The 25,671-nt window shown below is 31.2% G+C and overlaps 1 protein-coding gene across 3 annotated transcripts in view; it reads left to right on the top strand.

Annotated features, from left to right (window-relative positions):
• The window catches only part of LOC138940156 (sodium-coupled monocarboxylate transporter 2), a 28,854-nt gene extending 5,414 nt beyond the window's left edge, over positions 1-23,440 (top strand). The window contains exons 2-6 of one of the 3 annotated variants that reach the window (XM_070308736.1): positions 14,420-14,823; positions 15,458-15,632; positions 16,831-16,985; positions 17,450-17,590; positions 21,383-23,440. In XM_070308736.1, coding sequence (XP_070164837.1) covers positions 14,468-14,823; positions 15,458-15,632; positions 16,831-16,985; positions 17,450-17,590; positions 21,383-22,541 — 1,986 coding nt within the window. In that variant the 5' untranslated portion in view covers positions 14,420-14,467 and the 3' untranslated portion in view covers positions 22,542-23,440. Of the gene's footprint in view, positions 1-14,151; positions 14,824-15,457; positions 15,633-16,830; positions 16,986-17,449; positions 17,591-21,382 lie in introns of all 3 variants that reach the window. The other 2 variants (XM_070308737.1, XM_070308735.1) reach the window with 2 other exon arrangements.
• The last annotated feature ends 2,231 nt before the right edge of the window (positions 23,441-25,671 follow it).

Genomic DNA, 25,671 nt, shown 5'->3' with positions numbered 1-25,671 from the left:
GTCTCTTCTATTTTCGGACACACACACACACACACACACACATATATATATATATATATATATATACATAAATTCTTCTGCGTTACGCCATATTTCAAATGTCAGTAGAATTTCGTTTCACCCTCTTTCTGTCTTGGTAATAAAAGAAGAAAGATTATTTTATGCATCATAGTTGATATTTTGTATTGTATATCGAATAGAAGCCAGAATAACCATGATTGAAAATTTAATAATTATATATGAATAGAATATTAATTTTTATCTTTTTTCCAAATATAAAATATTTTCATTCGAAAAATTTCTTTCTTAAATGGAAAATTTTTCTATAATTCATGAAGCTAAATTTATTTTAAAGAAAAACAATAATATAGTAGTGGAAATCTACGAGGACTCTTAATGGAGATAACGACGATTATCGTGTCGCTATGAAGGACATGCATAAATATGTCCATTCTAGCATAGATTGCGAAATATTTCCTATATCTATAGGAAAAGTCACATGGGTGTATGAGATATTTCAAAAGGCATATGAAAAATCCATTAACGAGTTTCAACATTCTCTAACAGTTAGTTTTTTTTTTTTTTTTTTTTTTTTTTGGTCACGAAATCAATCTACTATATGGACCGATGGACCGTACACGTCAGCGGACCAAAATCGATTCTCAGAACGAAATGTAAATCGTCAGATAGTCCCGTCGAGCAGAGAACGCTCTTCGTGTTGGTTGAAAGTTTAGCACAATACTTCTCTCGTGTTCCGTTATTCACCGATATACAATGTGTTCGCCGTAACTGTGCGAATACTATATCCGACCGATTGACTTTCATGAACACGTCAATCAATGGTGTGTGACTTATGTAATATCGCGGTGCGGAAACTCGCGCGGGATCAATGCAATAAAAAATCAGTGGAAAATTGTAGTTATTGTACTTAATTGTGTATTTTTTCCAAGAATACCACAATGTCGGTCGGCTAATTAATAAGCAAGCATATATTATCGGCAATAAGAGCAAGGAAAAATTTATATAACTCAGGCTATAAACACTTTGCGACAATTTATTCTTTCATCTTCAAACAATCTTTCTGTAAAAATATAATTTGGAAAAACCAGCATTAGATTCTTCGCGGAAACGTGTATATATAAAGTGCTATAAATACATTCGGTTTTTATTTTAATTAATTATTGTGCTTGTAATAAAAAACTAATTTATCTTGCTAATAAATATTTCAAAGATTTGTTACATCAGATTTACTTTTGATACGTATAATTTAAAATAATAAATGTTTATGTAAACTCATGTATCAGTATTATATTACAGATATACTATTATTATTAAAATAATATATATATATATATATATATTTAGATTTGTTCATCCTATATATATATATATCTAATATATGTGTAGTAAGATATTAAAATAGATAATATATAGAAACTACGATATTTCTCCCAAATAATTTATCATTCTTAAATTGTTATTGCAATTGTAATAAAATATTTAATATCCATAATTATCTAACGATTAAAAATATGCATTACACATTTTTTATCATTATAATTATATTAATCGATAGTTATTACTAGGTTTAATTCGTTATTTACACGTTTTTTTTTAATTCTCACATAAAAATTATATATTTATATCTAATATCGAAAATTATATATTTATGAAATTATCGTTTATAAAATATTTAAATAACGTTACTTTTTCTTTTTCATAATATATATCTATTGTATATTTGACAGAAAATGTGACGACGGTCGATAATCTTTTCGCGAGTAATGCAAATTAAAATAGGTTGATGTTTTAAATATTAGGTTAAAAACACTTATCTGTTTCGACATAAAGTTATTAATTTACGTTACAATGTCGGATGCATAAAAAGAACGCGATTAAAACTACTCGCTGTAAACTTTCGAAACAATCGCGATGCTTTACTAAAAGTATGTACATAAAAATATATTAAACACTATAAAACTTCAGCCTTTAATTATTTTTAATTAAGTTTATATCTTTGTTATATCGATTTTTCGTGATTAAAAAACTACTAAATTTTTTAATTATACGAAAGTATAATTTTGCAAAAAATATGAGCCCCAGATTAGAACATTAAAACAAATATTATTAAAAAAATAATTATTTAAAAAAAAATAGAAGAAGCAGAAAGAGAGAGGCAAAGTAATCATTAAAATAAAAAGATACCATATTTTTAAAGAATAAAAATGAATCTCCGTTAGACACGCTTTAAGATTAGAGACGTTCGAGAAATTCAAGTACACCGCTAATATCATACTTAAAAAAATGAATAATGTATTACATATTAGAAACATGCAACCATATTTATATAGGCACCGTGACAATCTCTGGCTATTTAAATTTATTTATAGGGAAAACGGAAAAGGAAGTATAAAGACTACGATGTAAGACTTATGTCTTCATTATAGTATTAAAATGTCGATCTCAAAAGGGTTTATTTATGTATGTAAATTCCCATTAAATTATATAAATTTGTATAGATAAATGCGTCTCTGTCATTGAATAAAATGAGCACTACTTAAGAATCTAAAGGCCGGAATTACATCAACGGCAATTTATTTGAAACATCGCATTGTTCGGGTATTACGAACTGAAAAAACTTATAGTTGAAAAATTACGATGTAAAATACAGAATACGTGATCATCGCAAGGACGTAGCATCGCGCTAAACTGAAAGATTTATTACCTAGACATATATAAAAAAATTTACACGTATTGTAAAATTTTTCATCTTAGAAATCAAAACAATCCATATGTATCTTTTTAGAGACGCTTCTTGAGACACTTAAATAACTTGATAGGTATCAAATTAACATACTAATCGAAAGAGTAAAGCTGAAGGACGGATTTTGAATAATCTTAGATGGCGAAAGAAAGGTCAAATGGACGGCTATTCGGTATAGTTAGGTTTCATAACGCGTCTCCTCTATTATACTAGAGATGGTAAACTATCTCAATTTAAGAAAAGTGATATATGAGAGAGGAACGATCTATATCATGATTACATCGCGACTTGCTAGGCCGTTGAAATCCCGATACGAGCTTCACAAAAGAGTAAAATGACACATTACACCGCGATATCTCATACATCCTCTCATATCGACGTAATCATTGTTAGTGTTAGAAGCATATCACATCCGCAATTTCGTTCTACTTTCTTATATACACACGCTGTATATTCCCTTTTATATTCGCATCAGCTAGTGCGCGAGAGAGAGAGAGAGAGAGAGAGAGAGAGAGAGAGAGAGAGAGAAAGAGAGAGAGAGAGAACGACCATTACATACGCTTCATTTTTATCAATCCAGGCGATTTACCACTGAAAGAACTATAATGTGGAAAAATGCCCGGAGCGAAATTTTCAACGATTCCAACGAGACGGCCCATACTGACTACAACGACTGAGAACGATCGTTTTCTCTTCTCTTCTTTATTTTTTTATTTTTTTTTTTTTTTAAGAACATTGTCGAGATTTTTTCCAAATCCAAGGCGAAATCTCAGCCAAATTGTTACAATCCTCGGTTTAACATCGATATCTATATCGAATCGGTGATTCGATTGCGGATTACTAAGTTTACAGGTCTAATCTAGTCAACTCTAGTTAAGTTGAGTTTATATTCGATGAAGTGCGGAGAAACTTGCTTTGCAAACCGGTTACTAATGCTAAATTTACTTCACCAACTCGCTGCTGGAACATCGGCACAATCCACCAATCCCATTCATTCAATAATTTTAGGAGATCCGTAATTAAACTAATATCTGTGTAAGTAGTCAAATATTCCAATTAACAATAAATATCGATAAAAGTATGTAATTTGTATATATATTCAACAATATCGTAACAAAATAAAAATAAGTTGATTATCAATATCTTTCATACATTGAAGTATTTTGTCACGACTCATAACGTTAATTGTTTAAAATTAAAATTTAACCTCTTTGAAAATTATTTTTTAAAATTTTTGCACGTACACAATAGACAAATTTTTCTTTGGAGAAGATATATATTGTAGATAAATGTTTCACGTGATATTATACGTTGATATAAATATTGTATTACTATTAATTTTATTTATCGTCTTGCATCTTCTTAATACTCTTCTTATTTATTCATCACAAGCATATATCAATTTATTGATTCAAATATTATCAGTATCAACAGATATTATTTGTTGACAGACATTTTCGTTATCCAACTTGTTATCTAAATTGTTATATAAATTAATCGAACATTCTCAATCATTATCCGATGCAATCCATCAAATATATGCATTATATTAGAATGTAGGAAAGATTTCTAAAGAGAAACGTAATTTTTCTCATCTCTATTTACATTTCCAACACTAACAGCACAATAACAAAATTGAAAAACAAAGCATTATACGTCTACTAAGCAAATCAAATCATTACGAATATATATATATAATAATGCGTACACATACGCACGCATATAACGCACATAATATTATAATATACACATCATAATAGTAATCCACATATTATAAATATTAATTCTTGATTACATTTTTAAAATACTGAAAGGGGGTTAAAAGCAAACTGCGAATGTCTACATTTATCTTGTACAGAGTTCTTCAAATCTCAAAACTCTCTCGAATCTGTTTATTATTTTTTATTTTAATTTTTAAAAACTGTCGAGATTTGTACCATTTACAAAATAAATATATAAATTTTTCTCCTCAAGGCTTTTCGCATTATTTTTTGTTTCATTAGTGAGGAGCTATTTTATCGTTTATTTTTTATTAATTTAAATTTCATTTAATAAAAGTTATACATTTTAAAACATAATATTAATAAAAAGATTTTAAGAAAATTATATCAAACGGGAACGCAACAATATTGCAAATATATACTTGTTATATTTCCCAGATTTCAATTAAAAGCATCGAAGCCAAATATACGTTATTGAATCATGTTAATTTATGTAATATATATGTATAGATATACATATGTAACAACTGATAAAACATAACATGTGGAAACAATATATTGGATATTCAAGAGCGGAATTTAATACTGACCCGACCTACAAAGGTTAATGCTGTGATAGTACGCGATTAACGATATATTAATATAAAGACATTCTCTCTCGTATTGCCTTGAGGCGACGAGTAATCATTATCTGCGATACGAACACGATATGCACGAGGGAACCGCATCAAAATCAAATGGCCATCATGACCAGTGGCGAGCCTTCCGGCATTATATTGTATAATCCGCGAACGAGAAAATGGCAAATGTTCTCGGCGAAGTGCAATGCACCGAATACGCAAAGTTGTTACGCCATTTTAGCAACTATTATAACGCCTTGTCGTCTTTCACGAATCGTACAATACACGCGATAAAGCCTTCGATGTTTGCAGTCAAGACTGGACAATGAGAACGAGCAGGATGTGACGCATCCAATGACTATTGTCGACCTTTAAACAGAATTTAAGATTTAACGGTAATTTATATAATCTTTCAGTCAAAGTCTAGTAAAACGTCTGTGAAATAAATATTTTATATAATTCACGAGAAGATTAATTCAAAAAAATTTAATTAATGTCTTTAATTATAATTTAACAAGCTTAAATATTTTTCTTAAAGGAAAGAATTGCGAATTAGCATAATTTTGTGTGTATGTGTGCGTTTGTGCGCGTACATATATATATATATTATATGTGTGTGCAATTAAATTCTTTAATTATACAAGAAATTAATATTCTTTTTTTATAAAGTATAGATTAAGTTATAAAATTATTGCGTCACACGACACAAAAATTTCAAAGAGTAAAAGCATACGAAAAAGATTTCAGAGAAACATTTCAGATTAAACATTTTCCGGCTGTTTACAAATTAGATATCGTTGAATGACGCTTCCGAAGACGGTGACACGACTCATTATCAATCACGTGATTATCGGGAGAATCGCAACGTGAGAGCCAGATTCGCGAAACTACACCTCTTGTACCGCTATTACGTGATAACGTGATATTCGTCACGCGTCACGTTTCAAATCGCGTCGCGATTTTACACAATGAAATGGCATCTTCATCGCAACCACCGAGGAGAGATTTGCATACACCGTATAATAAACGCAACCGAGAATCATCTGTTAATGAACGATTATCGATAGGCGCGTGACGTTTATTACTCGGAATTTATTTTCAGTTTTTACATCATTATTATTGTCCATAGTCTTTAATGAATTAACATATAATATTTCTTCGATACGAGCTACGCTTCCGGGTGCCATCTTTACGCGAATCACGTTTGCGGCCTGGCGTCGACCAGACCGCAAAAAAGAATGTAACGTAATTAACTAAATTGCGTGTCATGTTGTCGACCGCAATTTAGCCGCAAAGAAGCTTTTAATAGATTCCATTATAAACAAATTGTACAGTAATGCGCGGAAGAAATATCAATCGAAACGGTACATTACAATTTGGTGCCACGAATTTTCGTATTAATTCTTTATTTATTCGAAAAAATAAACTTATATAATTATATAAAATCATATTTTTTTACCATATATGATCTTATATGTATTTTTTCTCGCGTAGCAATATTATATCAGACATAAACTGAATAGATATTTAATAATTTTATATATAATTTTATGAATAAAATATATATGTGTTTTAACAATATGCGCTTCGACGCGCAATCTTCTGATAAAAATACGATAATCTTATATAGAATCACACACATACATAGATTATAAGTTTAACACGAGATTACATGTAAGTATATATTTATCAATGTTTTGCTAATAATGAATATCACGTGAGAATATTTTATCTAAACAAGAATTTGATGTATATTGATAAAATAATTAAATTGTCGTTTCACGCAATAATATTGAAAAATAGAATATTTTCGTCGTATACTTTTTACACAGAAAAACATACTCAAAAGCAGGCTTATTCAGAAATTCACCGGATAAATTTTATCTTTTTTCTAGCCTGCAGCAATTGATTAGATATTAAAATAAAATATTTTCTACTATGATTATGAAACAACGATTACCAACATTATAATATTTCCGTGAATTTAATGATTAAAGTTGTGTAAAATACATATTGCAATTTGCAATTTGCAGGCATATTTTTAGGAATATTACTCTTCTGAGAAGAAAAGAATGATTTTCACATGTGATACGATAATGAATTTGAATGTATACTTTATTCTTCCACGTAAAATGGCCAAATTATGACATCGCCAGCAAATTAGTTTGCGGTAACATAATAAAACGATAATCGATATCATTATTGATGATTTCATAAACTTAAAGAAAAAGAAAAAAAGAAGGGAGAGCAAAAGTGAGAGAAGTTGTATTATTTCTTCGCGTGTGTGATCACAAATATCGACACGATAATTGAGGTGATAATTCGTTTATATCCATACAATTTATTTATACCCGAGTTTAAATAGATGAAACGAGATGGCATTAGCCACGTGACATGGTAAACTCGAGCACGTTTCTAGATAGATGATTCTTCATGCCTTCGCTTTTTCGACTGCCATTGCCTCGTACATAACAAAAAGCTAAAGTCGTTTCGCTAAATAGTTTTATTTTATTGACGCGTCGTGTATTGGCTTGTCGCATTGATTATCTCAATCAGATTAAAACGTATATTCTACTAAGAATTTTGTTGGAATAACGACCTGCTAAATATTTTACGATGTATTAGAACAACAAAGAAAAAAAAACAAATATACACATACATACACACACTTTCTCTCTCTCTCTCTCTCTCTCTGTCATCATATGAGATACGGAAAGAAAAAAACAAGAGAAAAAGAGATTAAATAATTATTTTCATCGGAGATTAAATAATTATTCCAAGAAGTCTTTATAAGTTTATAAAATATAATGAAAAACTGATAATTATATAATTATATAACTGGTATGATTATGACTAATAATCGACTAATATATTATAGTAATGTTAAAAAAAAGAAAACCTAATGAGGACGTATTATACTCCAAAGAAATTAAATACAAACCTAGATTAATTGGTTCATTGCAAACATAAATGCGAATTGATCGTAAATAATGATGCGAGAAAAATTATTTCTCTAAACTCTGATAAGCTACGATTATTTTGCAATAGTTAAGGGAACTGTACGATTTCGTGGAATATGCGCGCAAATATAGCGATAAATCTGAGGGTAACGGAAATGAGAATATATATGCGGAAGCGGTAGAGTATGATTTAAATCCACGGGAATCCAAGTGAATTAGACTAATGGCGCGAGTATATTTTATACTCTTTTGTCTCTTTCTCTTTCCGCTCTTCCGTATTATAATAAACTCGATAAAATCAATAAAATCTACGGTAGCGTAAAACGAATTTTCTCCAGAAGAACATAGATAATGTAAATGTACGAAAAATTGCTCGTTGCACGTAACTTAGCGAACGCGTTGCATTAAAATGCCACTACAAATGTACTATCGGCGGTGTAAGAAAAAATTCTTGGCACGCGCGCGTTTCGTGCTGTAATTAATGTTCGTTGCAACGGTTAACCGGATATTCGGTTGTAAAGAATCTGTTTCGTACTCACCTCACGGATCCAGAGAGCAACCGTATAATCCGGACGTACAATCGGCGTGTAGGCAATTATCACCCATTCAATCCATCTCCGTGTATATCTCTATTTTCTCTCAGCAATTAAGATGAGTAAATTTACAGAAGCTTTATAACCATCGAAGCTCAATGAACGCTCCGGCCAATATTTCAAACTTGGTTATCTTATTCTTCTTCTCTCTTTCTATTTATTTTACACTCTTTAATAATGCATTTCGCAAACTTGTCCGATAACATCATATGGATTATATGTTTGAATTCTTCCTTTATAGTGGTATTAAAATCCTATGAAAAATTGGACAAACTAGCAAAGATTTCACATAAATTTTATAATTTCAAATTAAACAACAACTAATACTTTTCGTTCATATATTACGTATTGTTATGTATATATTATTATATATATATATATATATTGGCAGATGTTATATTAAAGTCCAAATTAAAATTTTAACTGTCTTATTATCTTAGATTTGTTCCCATTTATTTCATCTCTCTCTTTTTCCATCTACGAGATTCGTTTGCTCCTAAAGATAAAACTAACCGAGTTTGGTTTATTTCATGAATTAGTACATATAGCTTTATAGCTCTGGCAATAAATCCCACAATTTAAATGGTTTTATTGTAAATTGATAACGAATAGATTAAATTTGCAAATCGAGCAAATATTTACCAAATGTTTCTGCACAGCTAAGTTGTAACACATGTATTTATAAAAGTCCTTTGTAATTTACGTTGCAATACTGATAGCATCAATTCAAATAAACGATATATCTAAAAGATGATTGAGTGCTATATTGTAATGCCATTTTGCCCTGAAAGAAAAATTAATGTACGAATTAACATGACAGCTTCGTGAGATTTCACCGAAAACAATAGCAACTAAGAAAATATGAAATGTATTTGTGTAACATGTTCTTTTTTTTTTAATTTTGTCTATGATATATATACGCTAGAATCGTCGCAAAATGAATTATGTCATGATTTATTGCCGGTATTTTCTTACAAATAAAAGAGCATTTGGTTTTACTGACTCTTAGAAACACATCTGGTCTGTGACAACTGTGACGCTAAGCTGGGAATTGTCTTAAGTCTCAACACATGTGTGATAAGTCAATGGAAAATTTGGTATCATACGCAGTAGTCATGATCGCTGCTAAGTTAAATTCGGTTAAGGTCATACATAATGTTTAAATATGTTGAATGCGGTTACAGTTAATTTTTAGATACAAGACTTTAGCAGAAGTTAATATATTTCATCAACTTTAAGACAGTTGACCCATGATAAGTCATAAAATGAGTTTATCAAAATCGACAAACAAAAATAAAAGTCAGAGATTTATCAAAGCTAACACAAAATAAAGTGTAATAGAAAACATCCGAGACAAAATATTTGAGAATTATTTTATCTCATTTTTTCGATAAATTTCTTTTCTTCATTTTTATTGATATTCTTCTCTAATTACATATATTATGAAACACTGTATTCTTCATTATCAAGATTTCTTCTCTCGGTTTTTCTTTCTCTCGTTAAAAAACTTCTATCGCTCGCTCTATTAGCCAACACAAAGCGGTAATTAAAATTATCTAGTTTTCTCTGCGCGATATGATCGTAAACGATATATGAAAGAGTATATATAAAAAGAGCAAAAGAATATTTAACTTTAATCATCAAAGCGTTATGGACAACTGAAAGACATTCCATGTTTTTGCATCCAACTTAATTTATAACATATATAATAATTTGTTATATTTTTCGCCGAGAAGTGACGAGAAAAAATCATATTCTGATCTTCATTGGATAATATAAAATCTCTAAGTATATGTGCATATTGCATTCGACGATGTTATTATTCAGAATTGATGCATCATTCATGCGCGGATTTGCGAATAAATAATACGCGAAAAAACGTAAATCTTATATATGACAATCTTTTTTTTTTTTTTTTTTTTTTATTATTATTTATACTAAAGATGTCAAACGAGTTTCTTGTCTGAATCATAAAATAATTGCGATGCCGGAAGCTATTCCACTTATGTTATTTTCGTCATTACGACATATCATTAACATAGATAAAGTCAAGTTTTGCTGTTTTAAACCAACATTTATTTGTTGTCGATGATGTAAATAAGCTGACTTCATCGTCATTAACACACGTTTATGTATACATATGAAGCGTTTAATTTTAAAATCTTATATAAGAATCATTACAATAAAAAAAAATCTGATATATTAAAGAAATTAATGTTAGTCAAGAAATAAAAATAATTATTAAATTCGGCAAGAATTTTTAGTATTAAATAAAAATGCTCCAAGTTACATTATCTCTTGCAGAAGATTAAACGAGTCTCCCGTTGACGTCACAAATATATCATTAGACGTCGGGTATGATAAAGGTTAAACGCGTTGCTTTAAGCAATGTCACTATTCGGAATAATAAACCAAGTTGCATCTCTCATGACCTGTGATCTGAGAAAGTTCTGAAATAATGATACATCTCTGGAATTCGTTCCGCTCGAGTTGGCCGCAATCTCGTTGGGCGCACCGTTTACAGAACATTTAGCCGCGATTTTCGCACTTGACTAGCTTGCAATTCCTCCCCCGTGCACACGTGCTTTCGTACATTGGCAACAGGAAAATTTTACCAAACTTTTTACTGCCCGCTAAATCCATCCTGTCGTTTTCATATTGATGATAACGAAGATCAAAAATAATTTTCCATTCTGTAAGAAATGTGAAAATTCAAAGGAAAAGGGGGAATAAATGCCATCTATATCCGGAAGTCAACGCAAGAAAGGAGATCGGACGTGAAATAAAAATAGACGTCGTGCAAGAGCAGCAAAAGCGAGATCTGCTAGAAGCGCAGACAAATATGTGGAAGGAACTGTCACGTTCTCGGAGAAAACCAGGGAGGGAAAACGAGTTAAAAGCGAAACGGAAAATAGAACCGGAGTAAAAGGGAGGCGGACGGTGAAGGAGAGAGTTTGAGAGAAAGAGAAGGAGAGAGAGAGAGAGAGAGAGAGAGAAGGAAGAATCGCATACCATTGTTTTCAAGTGCGATACAATGGATTCTCGGTTGTGTTAGCTCTACCAAGGCTGGCACCTCATTGGCCATTCGCGTTAACGCGCACACCATCCGGCCGAGTCCTCGTTGTCATTTTGTACACCAAACGCATATCGCGTAAATGTGCATTGTGTACTCGGCATTGTTCCACGTTGAGCGGACCATGGCATTGCGCGGGATAAGGAACGAAGTTGAATGGTAGAAAATGGAAAGTGGTCTGGACGACCGCGGAGGAGTTACTACGAAGGAGTGCCGAGCACAATTCGCTGCTTTCTCATCTCAATTTTGTGAATCTTCGTGGTAGCTCGGGAATGAAGGGAGAGCATTGTTCGTCCGCGATTTAAAGACGGGAGTTCCATAAGTCTTAATGGTGATTTCCATTTTTAAGGATTTACATACGACATATCCATTTATCACTAGAACAGCAAAGAATCGCAAATCTTTGATATAAGAATAACTCTCTCTCTCTCTTTCTCTCTCTGTCTCTCCATTACTCCCTAATAATAATTAATTAAACAATTAATTTATAAGAATACAGATTTTGCGACAGAGGGGAAAGAGATTTTTTTGAGGTCAAGACGATTGCTCAGCGCCGTTCTAGTGTTAAGAAACCCAAGGTTTCTCAGAGATGATTAGATAGCGAATGATGTACGCGTTCACAGATCTGTAATTGCGTAATTGCTAACATCTGAAGGAAATCGTAGAAGTGATTAAGCATTATAAAGTCCTTATACATTATCCGCGCTAATTAATATTTTTTTTGTAAACAGTTTTATCAAAACCTCGAGGGACTACAAAGTATAATACCGTAACGAATGAAAAGTACTATATAAACCTCATTTCTCTACTACATCTCTCTATACGTTTATTTACATATGTAATATCATATGCAAAAAAGAATTTAGATATTCGTCATAGAAAGCGCTTACTGATACAATCGAATTATGCTTCAGGATAGTATCCTTTGTTCAAGGAAATTTCCAGATTAACGATTCCTCATAAAAATGATGAGATTTTATGGTTCCTCTGTAATAACCGTTGAATCGATATAATAAAAAGTTTAGCATATTAAAATAATTGCGTTTATAAACGATTATCTTGAAAAAGTTTTTTTTTATGAGATACAATCGCAATTTTAAACCTTTATCTTTAAAAGAAGAAAGTTCACTAATATCACATTTTACATTTTAAAATTATTATATATACAAATATTATTTACAATAATGAGTTTTATCACATTGTATCAGTTTTAATTATATATAAATAAATATAATTAAATAAATATCGATTTTTCCCTTTATGTTATTCGTATATTATTTCGCAATATTTCGTCGAACGAAAATAACAAAATTCTCTTTCTTTCCCTAATTGATGAACTTATAAACAGATATTTTGAAATGATCTATTTTAAAATATTAGAAATCTTTATATATTATATAATTCTATGATGTCATATATGTATGTATATATGTATGTATGTAAATTCGTGTTTTAAAATCCAAAATTGTCCGAGACATTAATTTTATTTATCTATTCATTGAGAATGCACAATGACAAAATGCAAATCACAAACAAACTTCAACGCGATGCCAATTAATTCAAATTGCACTCATAATTATGCTTCGTGAAAACGCTTCGTAATTATTTATATAAAAGTTATGTAAAAGTATTTCTCTTCCGTGCACATAAAACAAGTTCAACATACTTCACGTACAATAGAATCGTTTTACGTATTCAAATGTATGCTCGTTAGAATATTTTTTACAAAATAAACTTGTGTTGTGTGCGAGCAATGGCTTAAATAATATTAATATCTATTGCAAAGTGTGAATGCACAAAGCATATATATATATATTTTTTTTTCTTTAAGGATGAATATATATTTATACGAAACGATGCAAGAATCGATGTAAACTGTAACCATTAAAATTCGTAAGCGTCGTTGCAGCCAGTTGCATAAACTCGTTCTACAATAGATCACTCATCGACAATTACGCTCTCTAGAAAATCACACGACGTCCTCTTTCGCCCGAGTGATAGACGGGATATAAATTCAATGAAAAGAGCTTACAGGAGCGCCGGCACGACGCCGATAAACAATAGCGGCAGAAGATAAGAAGACCACGTTCTTCCGGACTCCCTCTCTTTTCGTCAACTTCGCTATCCCACCAAACGCTATTCCTTCGTCTGTCTCTTTTTCGCGTGAGGTGATATCGTCTCTCTTTCCTGCCAGGTCGTTAGCATAATAGCGTCAAGTACTTCACTTCGTTGGTAGTCAATACGTGCCGTCGCTCCGATCGCGTCGCGTTGATCGTATTAAATCATATTAGTGTCTCTCGTGAAATTGCGTAACAAGGTCTACGCGAGCACACGCGCCGATATAAGGGTACGTTACGGACGAGCTTCTGTTATTTTGCCTCTTATTGAAACTTATCGCTCTCTATATTTCATACGGGTAGTGGAAGCCGGGCGTCTCTTCGCGATACTCGCTCTCTCCAACTGACATCAATCGGACAACGAAAGTCAGACAAGAATCGCGTTTAAACGTAACGTCGCGCCGACACTTTCCAATAGAAACAATTGTCGCGGTGGTACTCGGCAAACCACTCGAGAGTTTCTCAAAAGCCATTCCTCGTCTAGTAATCGAAAATCTGATATATCGAGTGACACGTTCTCTCGATACGAAACGCCGTTAAACTCAGCAACCCTCGTAATCTCGGCACGCAGACCAATCTCGATCACGGAAGGGCGTTACGAAACGGCCGTGGATACGGGATGACGACCAACGTCACGTCGATGGTGGTGGACTATTTGGTTTTCATCGGGTTCATCGTGATTTCCTTCGTGATACCGCTATGGGGGAACTTCAGGACGAAGAAAAAGGAAACCAAGGCGAATTACGTGTTCGCCACCGGCAGCGTGTCAATGGGCGCGATGATGCTGTCAATCGCGCGGGGAACTCTCGGCGTCAGGTCCTTCCTGGGTTATCCTTCGGAACTGTATTATCGAGGTAGCGCCATGTGGGAGACCCTGTACGGGATGTTGCTCGCCTATCCCATCGTCTGCTTTATCTTCGTTCCCGTTTACTACAGTCTCGGTATCACGTCGGTCTACCAATATCTGGACATGAGGTAATTTCACGATTCTTCTTTCTTCTCGAAAATATAGCATGTAATATCATTTCTTAGACTTTACATGAAAATAACACTGTCTATCGTTGCTTGCATGAATTCTATATCACTGACACGCAAAATAAACTGTGCGACGCCAGACCGAGTCGATAAGTAATGTACAAAATCAAATTAAGATGCTATATTGAGATATTCCATCGATAACAATCGTAATAAATCAATCTTAAAGCTAAAAATTAAAAAAAGAGAGAGAAGAAAATTATTATACAGTTTTTATAATTAATGTATATGCAATCAAGGATTTTAATTAAACAGATAAATTAAATTTTTGAATAAACACATCGCATCGTATGTAGATGTTTTACCAGTCATGTGTAATGATCAAAATATAAAGACATCATAAGATACGAAAACATATAGTAAGCTGACTGGCAGAGTTTCAGGAAAAAGAAAAAGTTGTTCTCACATATACATGTTACGATGATTAGTGTTTGGAAGCGGACTTTGGATTTATAATTTTAGCTATGATGTAGAGAGAATGTATTCTCATATATATACGTAACGGTCCGGTTAGCACGAAGGTAATTCCTTGAATCTTTCATTTTAGTTTCTCTTAATTATGCAAATTTTCCAGGTTCAAGTCGAAACTAGTCAGATGTCTGGCGAGCTTCTCATACGTCATACGAAGCCTCTTAAATTTGGCGGTCACGGTGTTTACTCCATGCGTCGCATTGAAAGCAGTGATAGGACTCCCATACTGGGCTAGTATCGTAGGAATAACTACTATTTCTGTGGCTTTCACAATCATGGTAAGAATACAACGCGTATATTATATCATATAACCATATGTTTCATAAATATCGACCTTCACTCACTAAACAAATATTCTAAATACGAAATAATGCAAGTTGTTGAATATTTCATTTATATAGTCGAGTAATGAGCGCTTTTCATGCAAATTATATAGATTGAAATTATGGACAATTCGATGCAACGCAATACGTAGAAAATATTTATACAAAGAAGCTTTTTCTATTTATTTACCCATTATGATGAAAAACAATTTCAATAACTTAAGGCGTTAATTTCTCCAATTCGCCATTGTAATGTATTAATTATAATTTTATTGAGTTTAATTTTTTCAAGTGTAAAAAAATATTTCTTTTTATTTGTAGCATACAATAACGTAAAAGCATTCAAAATTAAAATTATATCAATCTCGATCTCTACGAGAAATTAAATTACTTATGACAGTTCGCGAAGAGCGGAGGTATCACCACAAGGAAAGTAACAAATACGGTGGTTGTATATTTCGGCGTACAAAATGCCGATCAAAACTAATATAATATACTCTCGAATATGTACAGAATGCAATGCAACATTTACCGAAACAGATGCTCTATACAGAAAAAGTGCACGACAATTCGATTCTTGCCCCAATATCGATCTTTTAATTAAAAATTAAAAATTGTCGGGATTAAAAATTTTGAATTTTTATTAAAAAAGAAATATCATGTGCATAGGGGCTTTGTTTTAAAATAATAATGGCAATCAATCTACAATTAATAACACAAGTTAGCCATAGATAGCAGCCATTATTACGAAAAACAAGGGTAGCCGATTTAAAACCCAACTTTCCCTTCATTATAATATATAATATGTATATTCATTGATATGTTTTATATGTACATATAGTATATATGTGAATTGTATGTGCGAAATATAGATATACATAATTTGTATATATACTTTTTGTATGTAATATGAATTGAATGGTGAATAATAACAGCAAACAACAACAGAAAATAATAAAAATATAACTCTTAATAAAATTCTTAAACCTTCGAAATAATAAAATATTTTAATGTCTATTTACGAAATTATTATTATATATAAAATTACTGCATTATTTCATATTGATTGAATTTATTTCATATTGTGTTATTTTATGATTTCCGAGTACTGATATTTATGTACGTTCCTTTTTTTTTTTTTTTTTTTTTTTAGGGAGGCCTAAGAGCTGCCATCCTATCGGACGTTATACAAGGCCTGACGATGATCGGCGTATCTGTGGTAATCATCATACAAGGGACTGTTAACGTCGGCGGACCAGCTAACGTCTTGAATGTGACTGCCGAACGTGGACGCTTGGATTTTTTCAAGTATGTCTATTGATAATTATTCATCAAACAGGCGTATATAATTTTCATTTCAATATAAATTTATCGATAATATATGCAGAATCGTGTTGTTGCACATTTCCGCACCCCATTTTTGAACTTTAGAATTATTAATCACGCTGAAAATATATAATTTCAACTAACTGTCAGTAAATTGAATAATGTTAAAATGTGATTTCATATTAAAATTCCTCACTACGCATTTCGCAATCTAAAATTATTAAATTCCACAGCAGCGCAAAATTATTTCATATGCTGTACATTTTTTGCATCCTTGAAAAATTTTGTATAGACAATAAAATGATTGCTTTTTTTTCAAATTACAAAGTAATTTAGAAATAATTTAATATATATATATATATATATATATATATATATATATTCCTAAATCTTACAATATATATAAAAATGCGACATTCATTCAATATCTCATATCTTCTCTTCAGCTTTGATATGGATCCAACTATTCGAGTGACGACAGTATCGGCGACACTGGGTCAGCTCTTCATGAGTTTATCCATTTTCGGATGTCAACAGAATTTTGTCCAGAGATATTGCAGTATGTCCAGCCAAAGAAAGGTTGTGCAGTAAGTAAACTTTTTGTATGAAATGAACAGAACTTTGAACAATTCCTTTAACCGTTCTTCTGTCGTGCAACGATAGACTTGTATGACACATTACGCACAACTCGTGAAGGATAATGTAATTTATGCAAAGTGTTTTATGAATTATCACTTTATGCATACAAGATGTAAATGGAAATTACGAGCACAAACGCATATACGTAGTGCACAAAGTAGTCGATAAAGGAAAAATTAAAGTCTATAAAAAAGCCCTCCGCTTATTGTACTTAAAAAATTAAATCGTATAAAACTTGATAGTTGTTAATGCTAAGTGGGAATTTTATATAAAAGTTGGTATAAATTTTTATCACCGAACTTTTTAGAAATATTGACAATGAGATAAATATCTCACTATGAAATTGCGCGAATGCATACATTATACAAATGTTATTATCAGTAAATAATCGACGTAAAGCTCTTTTATATGGAAATTTTTAGACACAGCACAAGCACATAACAACGCATGCATGTACGTATGTGTGTGTGTGTGTATAAACTAGACTTTTAAAATAAATTTAACGCTATAAGAAAAAAAAATATCATGTACCGGCCTATTACATTGAATTAAAGTATAATGTTTAATATATTTCGGTAACTAAATATATGCATTTCTTGATGTTAATAAAAAAAAGTGAGATTTTTTTTGACAACTTTGAACTTTGCAAGAGAGAGAATGTCAATACAAATGTATAACAAGTTTTATTTATAAAGTGTAAGATATCCCATTCCTCTACGATTTATAATAATATATTCTTTAACTTAATTCCGAATTAACTTTTATCTCGAACATATCGAAATATCCTGCAGAAATAGTTTTTTCGGATAAATACATTCGCAAACTTTTTTCTTCATTTCTGGCATATGTATGTCAATTATAATTCTCTGATATGATACCAATACATATTTATTCGTTGACTTGTTGAAATTCTTCGTGCAGCCATTTGAGTTTGGTTAATGATTCATCAATGAGAATCGCGTGAATTATGATTCACATTAAATAAGTCTTATCTTAACGTAAGAATTCGCGAATTAAAATAACGTCCGCGAGAAAAAAAGACAAAAGTATAAGAGAAATAATTATGATGGGTGTATTTAGAATTATGAAAAACACACACATTTTTTTCATGACTAATAATAAGGATTACAAGAAATTGAAAAATATTATAATAAGAAATACATTTTATAAAATCATATTTTCGTCTGTAAAAGAAATTTTATTTCGATGAAATGAACGTAATTTTTTTCATACATGTGCTTGGGATATATTTTAAACCATAAAATAAATGATAAAAATATGATATAAATAATATACCGTTTCAATATGTTAGATATTACTACTAGCTGATATTTTTTTCACGGTCTCTGTAACTTCCACACGATACGTGACTTTTACGCATGAAATTATCTCCTTTTGCGATATCAAAAGTATAGTATTAAAATTCAAAACAATTTAACGTAATTAGAAATTCATAGAAAACAAATTAGGGAATAGAATATATTATATTGATTTAATAAAGCATGCATTTTCCTGATAATCTTTAGAAAAGATTATATCAATAAAAACCAATTTTTTCCTAAAAGATTTAAAAGCATTTTTTTTCCGTAAAATATATTGTATCGCTTAAACGATGTACGCGAGCATATCTCCCATCGTAAAATTAAATTTAGAGATTCTCGTGTATGTTATATTATATAGTATTAGGATTTATGTTGTATTTATATAGTATTTATGTTGATGAATAATTCCATTTGTAATAATTTTTTTTATTACTTGAGGTATGTATTCTCTCTGTAGCATATAAATATCGCAGTTTGAAGTAGCACATACGCGCGTAGAATTCTAACGGTGACGAGATTTTACAAAATATTGGCACGCATTGCAATTGTCATATAGGTATACAGCAGTCAACGTAAAATCGAGCATTTTTCAGTCAGTTGTCCGGCGGTAATCAAAAGAGTATAAAAACGCTCACATACACGCAACCACAAATTTACTGCCGTTTACCAGATTGAGATATCGCGTATGTAATGTATGCATCACGTTGGTCCATAAAATTTTATTGCTCGCGAATGTATCGTCAGAAAAAGTCAAATAGATACTTTCGTAAGAAAAATAAAGTTACACATCTGATCCAGAGACGTGGTCATGAAACGCTCTCAAGATTTCAGCAGAAATTTATCTTCAGAATTTCAGCAAAATGTCTTTGTCACTTGCGCATTCTTTTCTTTTTACCGCATTCTGTATAATAAACTCCGAGAAATGTAGTTTACAAAATTATTAATATAATAATAATCTTCTAGTACGTATATGGTTAATGCGCAAAAATAATTTGAATTTTCAATTTCATATGGCATTATTTTTGTATTCTCGCGCCGACGACAAAAGTTTTTCAGAAGTAGCGATCGAGCCGATTTAGCAAATTGTTCCCAGAGTTACTATTACTACATAATCAATAAGAGCCCCCCCGTGGGGAGCCGAATGGCGTCGCGCCAAATTTTTAGTACATAGAAACTCTCGGCGTTCAGCAAGGTTTACAATATCAATTTGAACTAAGAGACAACGACATATGTTCTTAGAATGAGGTCGCATCTCTACATTCTTATCGTTTAATATGACTGAATAAATGTTTCGCAAAGAACAAAGAGGTAAAGCTGTTCTCTCTCTCTCTTTACAGAATAATAAAAAATTAAAGCCGCTTAAAATCTTTATATTTCTTTACTATTTATAATTTGTATGCAAGATATAAAATTAGTGACATTACAAAATTATATTAAACGACTACGTCGTCATTCTGTTGGCTAGCTAAAAATTTACGCTTCCGCGAGATTCATTTGGCTAAAGTATATTAATGTCACATATTTAATACGTAAAAAAGGATTATCTTACTTTTCACGTTTTCCCAAACTATCACGACAAGCATTGAAAGTTAACATCGAGATGGATTAGAAAAAATTTAATTATTTTGTTTGTGCATTAATACGAATTACAGATTAAAAATATTTAAGTATCATAAGTAAAGGAAGAGGCTTGTTCAAATCACTTTTCAGACACATCTGTAATTCGCATTCGCATGTACAAACAGAGCAATTAAATTTTTTCTAATATTAAAAATATTATTATCTTTCATTTTTATTTTATCTTCGTATTATTATCCTTTTTATTTTTCTTAAGATTTTTAATTTTTTCTGTCTCGTTAAATTGCAACAGCGTTCTCCTCATTGTCTTAAGAAGTTAAAAAAAAAGCCGATTATAAGAATAAATGTTACATGTCATTGTTATCTGTGTTGACGCGTCTATATCGCTTCGTACGTTGTTGAAGTTTTTTCATTAATTATTCATTACTTTCTTTTTTTATCCTTTAATCTTACGTAAGATTTTTTCTATGTATAAAGAATTGTTGTTGAATTTTGTGTAATATATATGAGAGAGAAAGAGAGAGAGAGAGAGAAAAAAAGAAAGCTTATTTTAAAAAATTCTTCTTACAAAACAAATGTACATTCAAATACTATAATAATTATATAATATTGATTCTTACAAGAATTGTGTCATAGAATTGTGTTTGTAGAATTATAAAAACGATCTTCGATCTCCATTATCATTGCCATCCAGATTTAGCACTGTTGTGTCAATCTTTCTCTTTCTCAGTCTCTTTCTGTCTCTCTCTCTCTCTCTTAAATTGTTAATTAAAATAGTGTAATATTGTATTTCAAGTTGTTTCAAATTTTTTCGCGATTAGAGAATATTTTTGTTTTCAGTACGATGATGGCCAACATGCCTATAATAGTAATCCTGTTCTCGCTATCTTGGATCGTCGGAATGGTAATCTTCGCTAATTACGCCGACTGCGATCCACTCTCTCTGGGATACATATCCAAGATCGACGAAATCGTGCCATTCTACGTCGAAGATAAATTCCTCCATCTACCCGGTACGCTCGGTTTAGTGATGGCGACTCTATTTAACAGCGCCTTGACTTTGGCGGTATCGAATCTCAATTCTCTCGCGACGGTGACATTCGAGGATTTTCTAAGTCACATACCGGCACTGAAAGGTCTTAAAGATACGCAGCAGCTCAACGCGATCAAAATCATCGGTTTTATCTACGGTCTGTTAATAATCGGCATTAGTTTCCTAGTAGCCATGCTATCGGGCGTAATAGAATCTTCTATGCTAATGACGTCGGCGACATCCGGACCTCTTCTCGGCGTATTTCTCCTTGCCATGTTGGTACCTTGCGCCAACTGGAAAGGTGCAGCCGCTGGTATGATCTTCAGCCACGTAACGACAATGTGGATCACCTTCGGTCATCTCAGTCTCGGTACCGTAACAAAGACGCTGCCATTATCGACGGAGGATTGCCACAACGAGACCTTTTCGTCGTGGGTTACAAAACCAATCAGTTTAGATTATTCCACGCCAAACGTCTCTAGCTGGACGAAAATTCATGAGAATATCACGACGCTATCGTTTGTCGACGAGTCTGATAAATCGTCCAATCCTCTAAATGTCTTTTACGGGATCACGTATATGTATTACGCTCTTATTGGCAGCATGACGACCGTCGTCATCGGTATCATTGTGAGCTTGATTACGGCCGATGCCGAATCGGACAAGTACGAGGAGCATTTGCTACATCCTATAGCGCGGAAAATAGCGGGTCTATTTCCCGGAAAACGAAGAGTCTACGCCACTCGACTCGGAAATAAAAACGATGCTACAAACGCCACTCTTTCCTCGGTGGCATCTATCTCCGGCAGTACCGAGAAAGGGATAGAAAGAATTCCTTCTCTTCAAGGATTCGTGGATGACGAAGGCAAATTGCATCTAGACAACAGCTACGTGGAAAAACTCAACGCGCTGAAAAACGCTTCTATCGACGTGACCAATGAGATCGGCAAACACACCAGATTATGATTCGACCCTAGTGTCCCTCGTGTATTACTCGCAACAACATCGTTGAAAATCTCGATATATTTTCAAGAGTGACGGTACACCGTAATAAGCTCGACGAGCAATTGCGTATATTAGTGCCAAATTTTATTATCCCAGCGTCGTGTCAGTGCTGGATTTACGAACTGTGCGCGTAGAATGTAATTACATCACGTAAGCAAAGTTTTCCTCGATTACATTGCTCGAGCTAACTCACATTCAGCTCAAAATATCGCTCAAATTAAAGTAATTTAGAGATGCAATTCGTTAGGAAAACTTTTAACTCGTCTGTGCCAATTAAAGTTAACTATGATACATGCGTATTTTGTAAGCTGTATTTAGACATGCGAACGTGATTTACTGGCGAAGATTGTCAAACACACATGCATACGTTGAATAGAAATCGCATCGTCGTTGGCAACAAACGAATTCTACATCGGAGCGAAAGGAATTTAGCAGGAGAAATTGAAATCGCCTTTAAGTTAAGAATAATTGCTAACTAGTTTTGTAATTTAATGACGCGAAATTAATGATTTAGTTGTCGACCAACAAAGTAAATTTTTTTTTGTCTTTATACCTATGCGATATTTTAATTGCGTATGCAAAACATGTATTTTCAGTATGTTTCAATAAGAAAAATCGATTGTTAATCTTTATTCATATTCGTAATTAATCTTTAGATATGTCTTAAAGATATATCTTAAGAATAAAGATATAAATGTACAAGATATTTAAAAATACGTGTCGTACAACATGAAAAAGAATGGTTTTATAAAAAAAAATGTATAACATATATAAAAAGAATAATTATTTATAGAATAATATTAAAAATTCAAAATTTAGGATATTAAAAAATTTCTTCTCGCGTATTGTGTGATTCATGTAGAATCGCTTTTTTTAATTTATATTACTATTGTATTTTGTTTATACATCTAGTATGTATACATATAGTACATACTATGTACATATAAATAGTATATACTATATATACATATATAGTATATACCCATATACTTTATAGACATATATATATATACAATATATATGTATATACGTATTATATATATTACGCATACATATATAAATGTGTTGGAAATAATATTCATGTTGTAAAAATACAGAATAATATAAAAAATTTCCATTAATTTGTTAAAAACTTTAAACAAAGAAGAAGCAATATAGTGTCATATAATTATTGTACAACGTGCAAGAAACGTGCAATATTTTATAATTTACTGTTAGTGTAGTAAAATGTACTAAATTATTCTCGAATGGGAACTACGTAATAGTATATGTATTTTTTTTGCGAACGAAGATATTTGATAATGAAATAGCGATTAAAGTATGCGAGCGTTTCTGTAGCATAATATTAAAATCTTAAACGGATTTTTCTCCAATATTACGTAGTATATATATATATATATATATATATATATATATATAATGTATAAATAGTATTATATATTTTAACAAAAGATATATTATATATTATATTGTATATCGCCCCTTTTTCTGTCATCATGTATGTGCATTCTGCAGTGTGCATTTTATTCATAAATCATGTCGTGCATCAAACTTCAATATTAAATTTTATTTTTATACTTTATAAAGTGTATAAGTTATTTTACAAATAGAAAATGTTATCTTTTAAAATATATATATATATATACGTAATGAACACAATGCCAATCCAGCGACTGTGATCGTTGATTTTATTTGTATCTTTCTTTTATTACACTTATATATTTATTACTTCAATAATACAAGTCATTCTTTTTTATCTATCTTGTAATTATTTGTAACCTCCAAGATAATCATTTCCTCGTACAAAATTATCATTATCTTGAATATGATATACTTGCAATACGATTTACTTTGATTATTAAATCATTAAATATCAAGAGTAATCAGTAAATAAGGTATATAAAAGTGTTAATTTTAGAATATAAAATTTAATCGTACGTTTGAGATAACTGAGATATATCTGCGCAATTTTTATTGACATTTTTTATATTACTATTTTTTCATATCATTATATCCGATATTTCTGAATTATATATTTTTTGAAATTACTCTTAAGCTATATATATTTTTAATTATTTCATATTCTGCTTAAATATGGCTTACTGGCTTCCTGTATCGGTATATTATGTATATCGTTTTCCTTTTTAAATTTTTGATATAAAGATATAAATTTAAAACTTGCTCAATGATATTCGTAAATGTATTGTAAATAAATCGAGCATTTAAATAATGTAGTTTAAAGCATAGGAAAAAGAAAGATGATGTAATCACGAAAATTATACATATAATAAAAGGATATAATTATAATTATGAGACAATTTATCTCTCTATAACATTAAAAAAGTGAAGGTAGCTAAACAAGAAGCGTACACATATATGAAAATGCAGTACACATGACATATGCAAGCATGAATATAAGAGAGAGAAAGTATTATTAGATGTTTTATTTATTTATTTATTTTTTTTTAGTATTTATATTAAAATAATGCAAATATACAAAATGTATGGTGTATTTATAAAAAATGTCTATAGTAAATGCTTATTTTTTTTTTAATTAAAAATATTTATTTTTGTTTCTAACAAATGTATTGAGACTATTGATACTATATGCACTTATCTAAGAGATAACTCGATTTGTCCAATGTCAAATATCTAAACTACAGATAGTTCTTTAAATGACGCCCACTTGCAAAATATAATCTACTCAACAGAAATAAGTACATTCGTCTCTCTCATTTGATTGTAAATAATCTAATTTTAATAACTATATGAATATAAAATCGCCATTTCTGTTTTTTTACATTGCTGCTCCATTTTTATTATTTATAAAATGATCATTGCGTGTATTGTATGTATAAATGAAATTACACGAATAAATATAATAGATATTAAGAAAGAAAGCGCTATATATAGATATATATATATATATTTAGTATAGTGTAGCGTAGCCTACAGACTTGACCCTCGACCATCAACCATCGACTATCGACTATCGCTATTTCTCTCTTCGGAACTGGACATTCAAGTTCGAGATGATCCGGTATGCAGGCTGCACAAACACTGGCAACGTTGCAATGATTTAACACGCGCA

The sequence above is a fragment of the Polyergus mexicanus genome, unplaced genomic scaffold (genome assembly GCF_030449975.1).
Source record: "Polyergus mexicanus isolate NDT 795.1 unplaced genomic scaffold, iyPolMexi1.0 SCAF_16, whole genome shotgun sequence".
Lineage (NCBI taxonomy): Eukaryota > Metazoa > Arthropoda > Insecta > Hymenoptera > Formicidae > Polyergus > Polyergus mexicanus.
The sequence above is the reverse complement of the archived record's forward strand: the minus strand, read 5'-3'. Positions and strand labels throughout refer to the sequence as shown.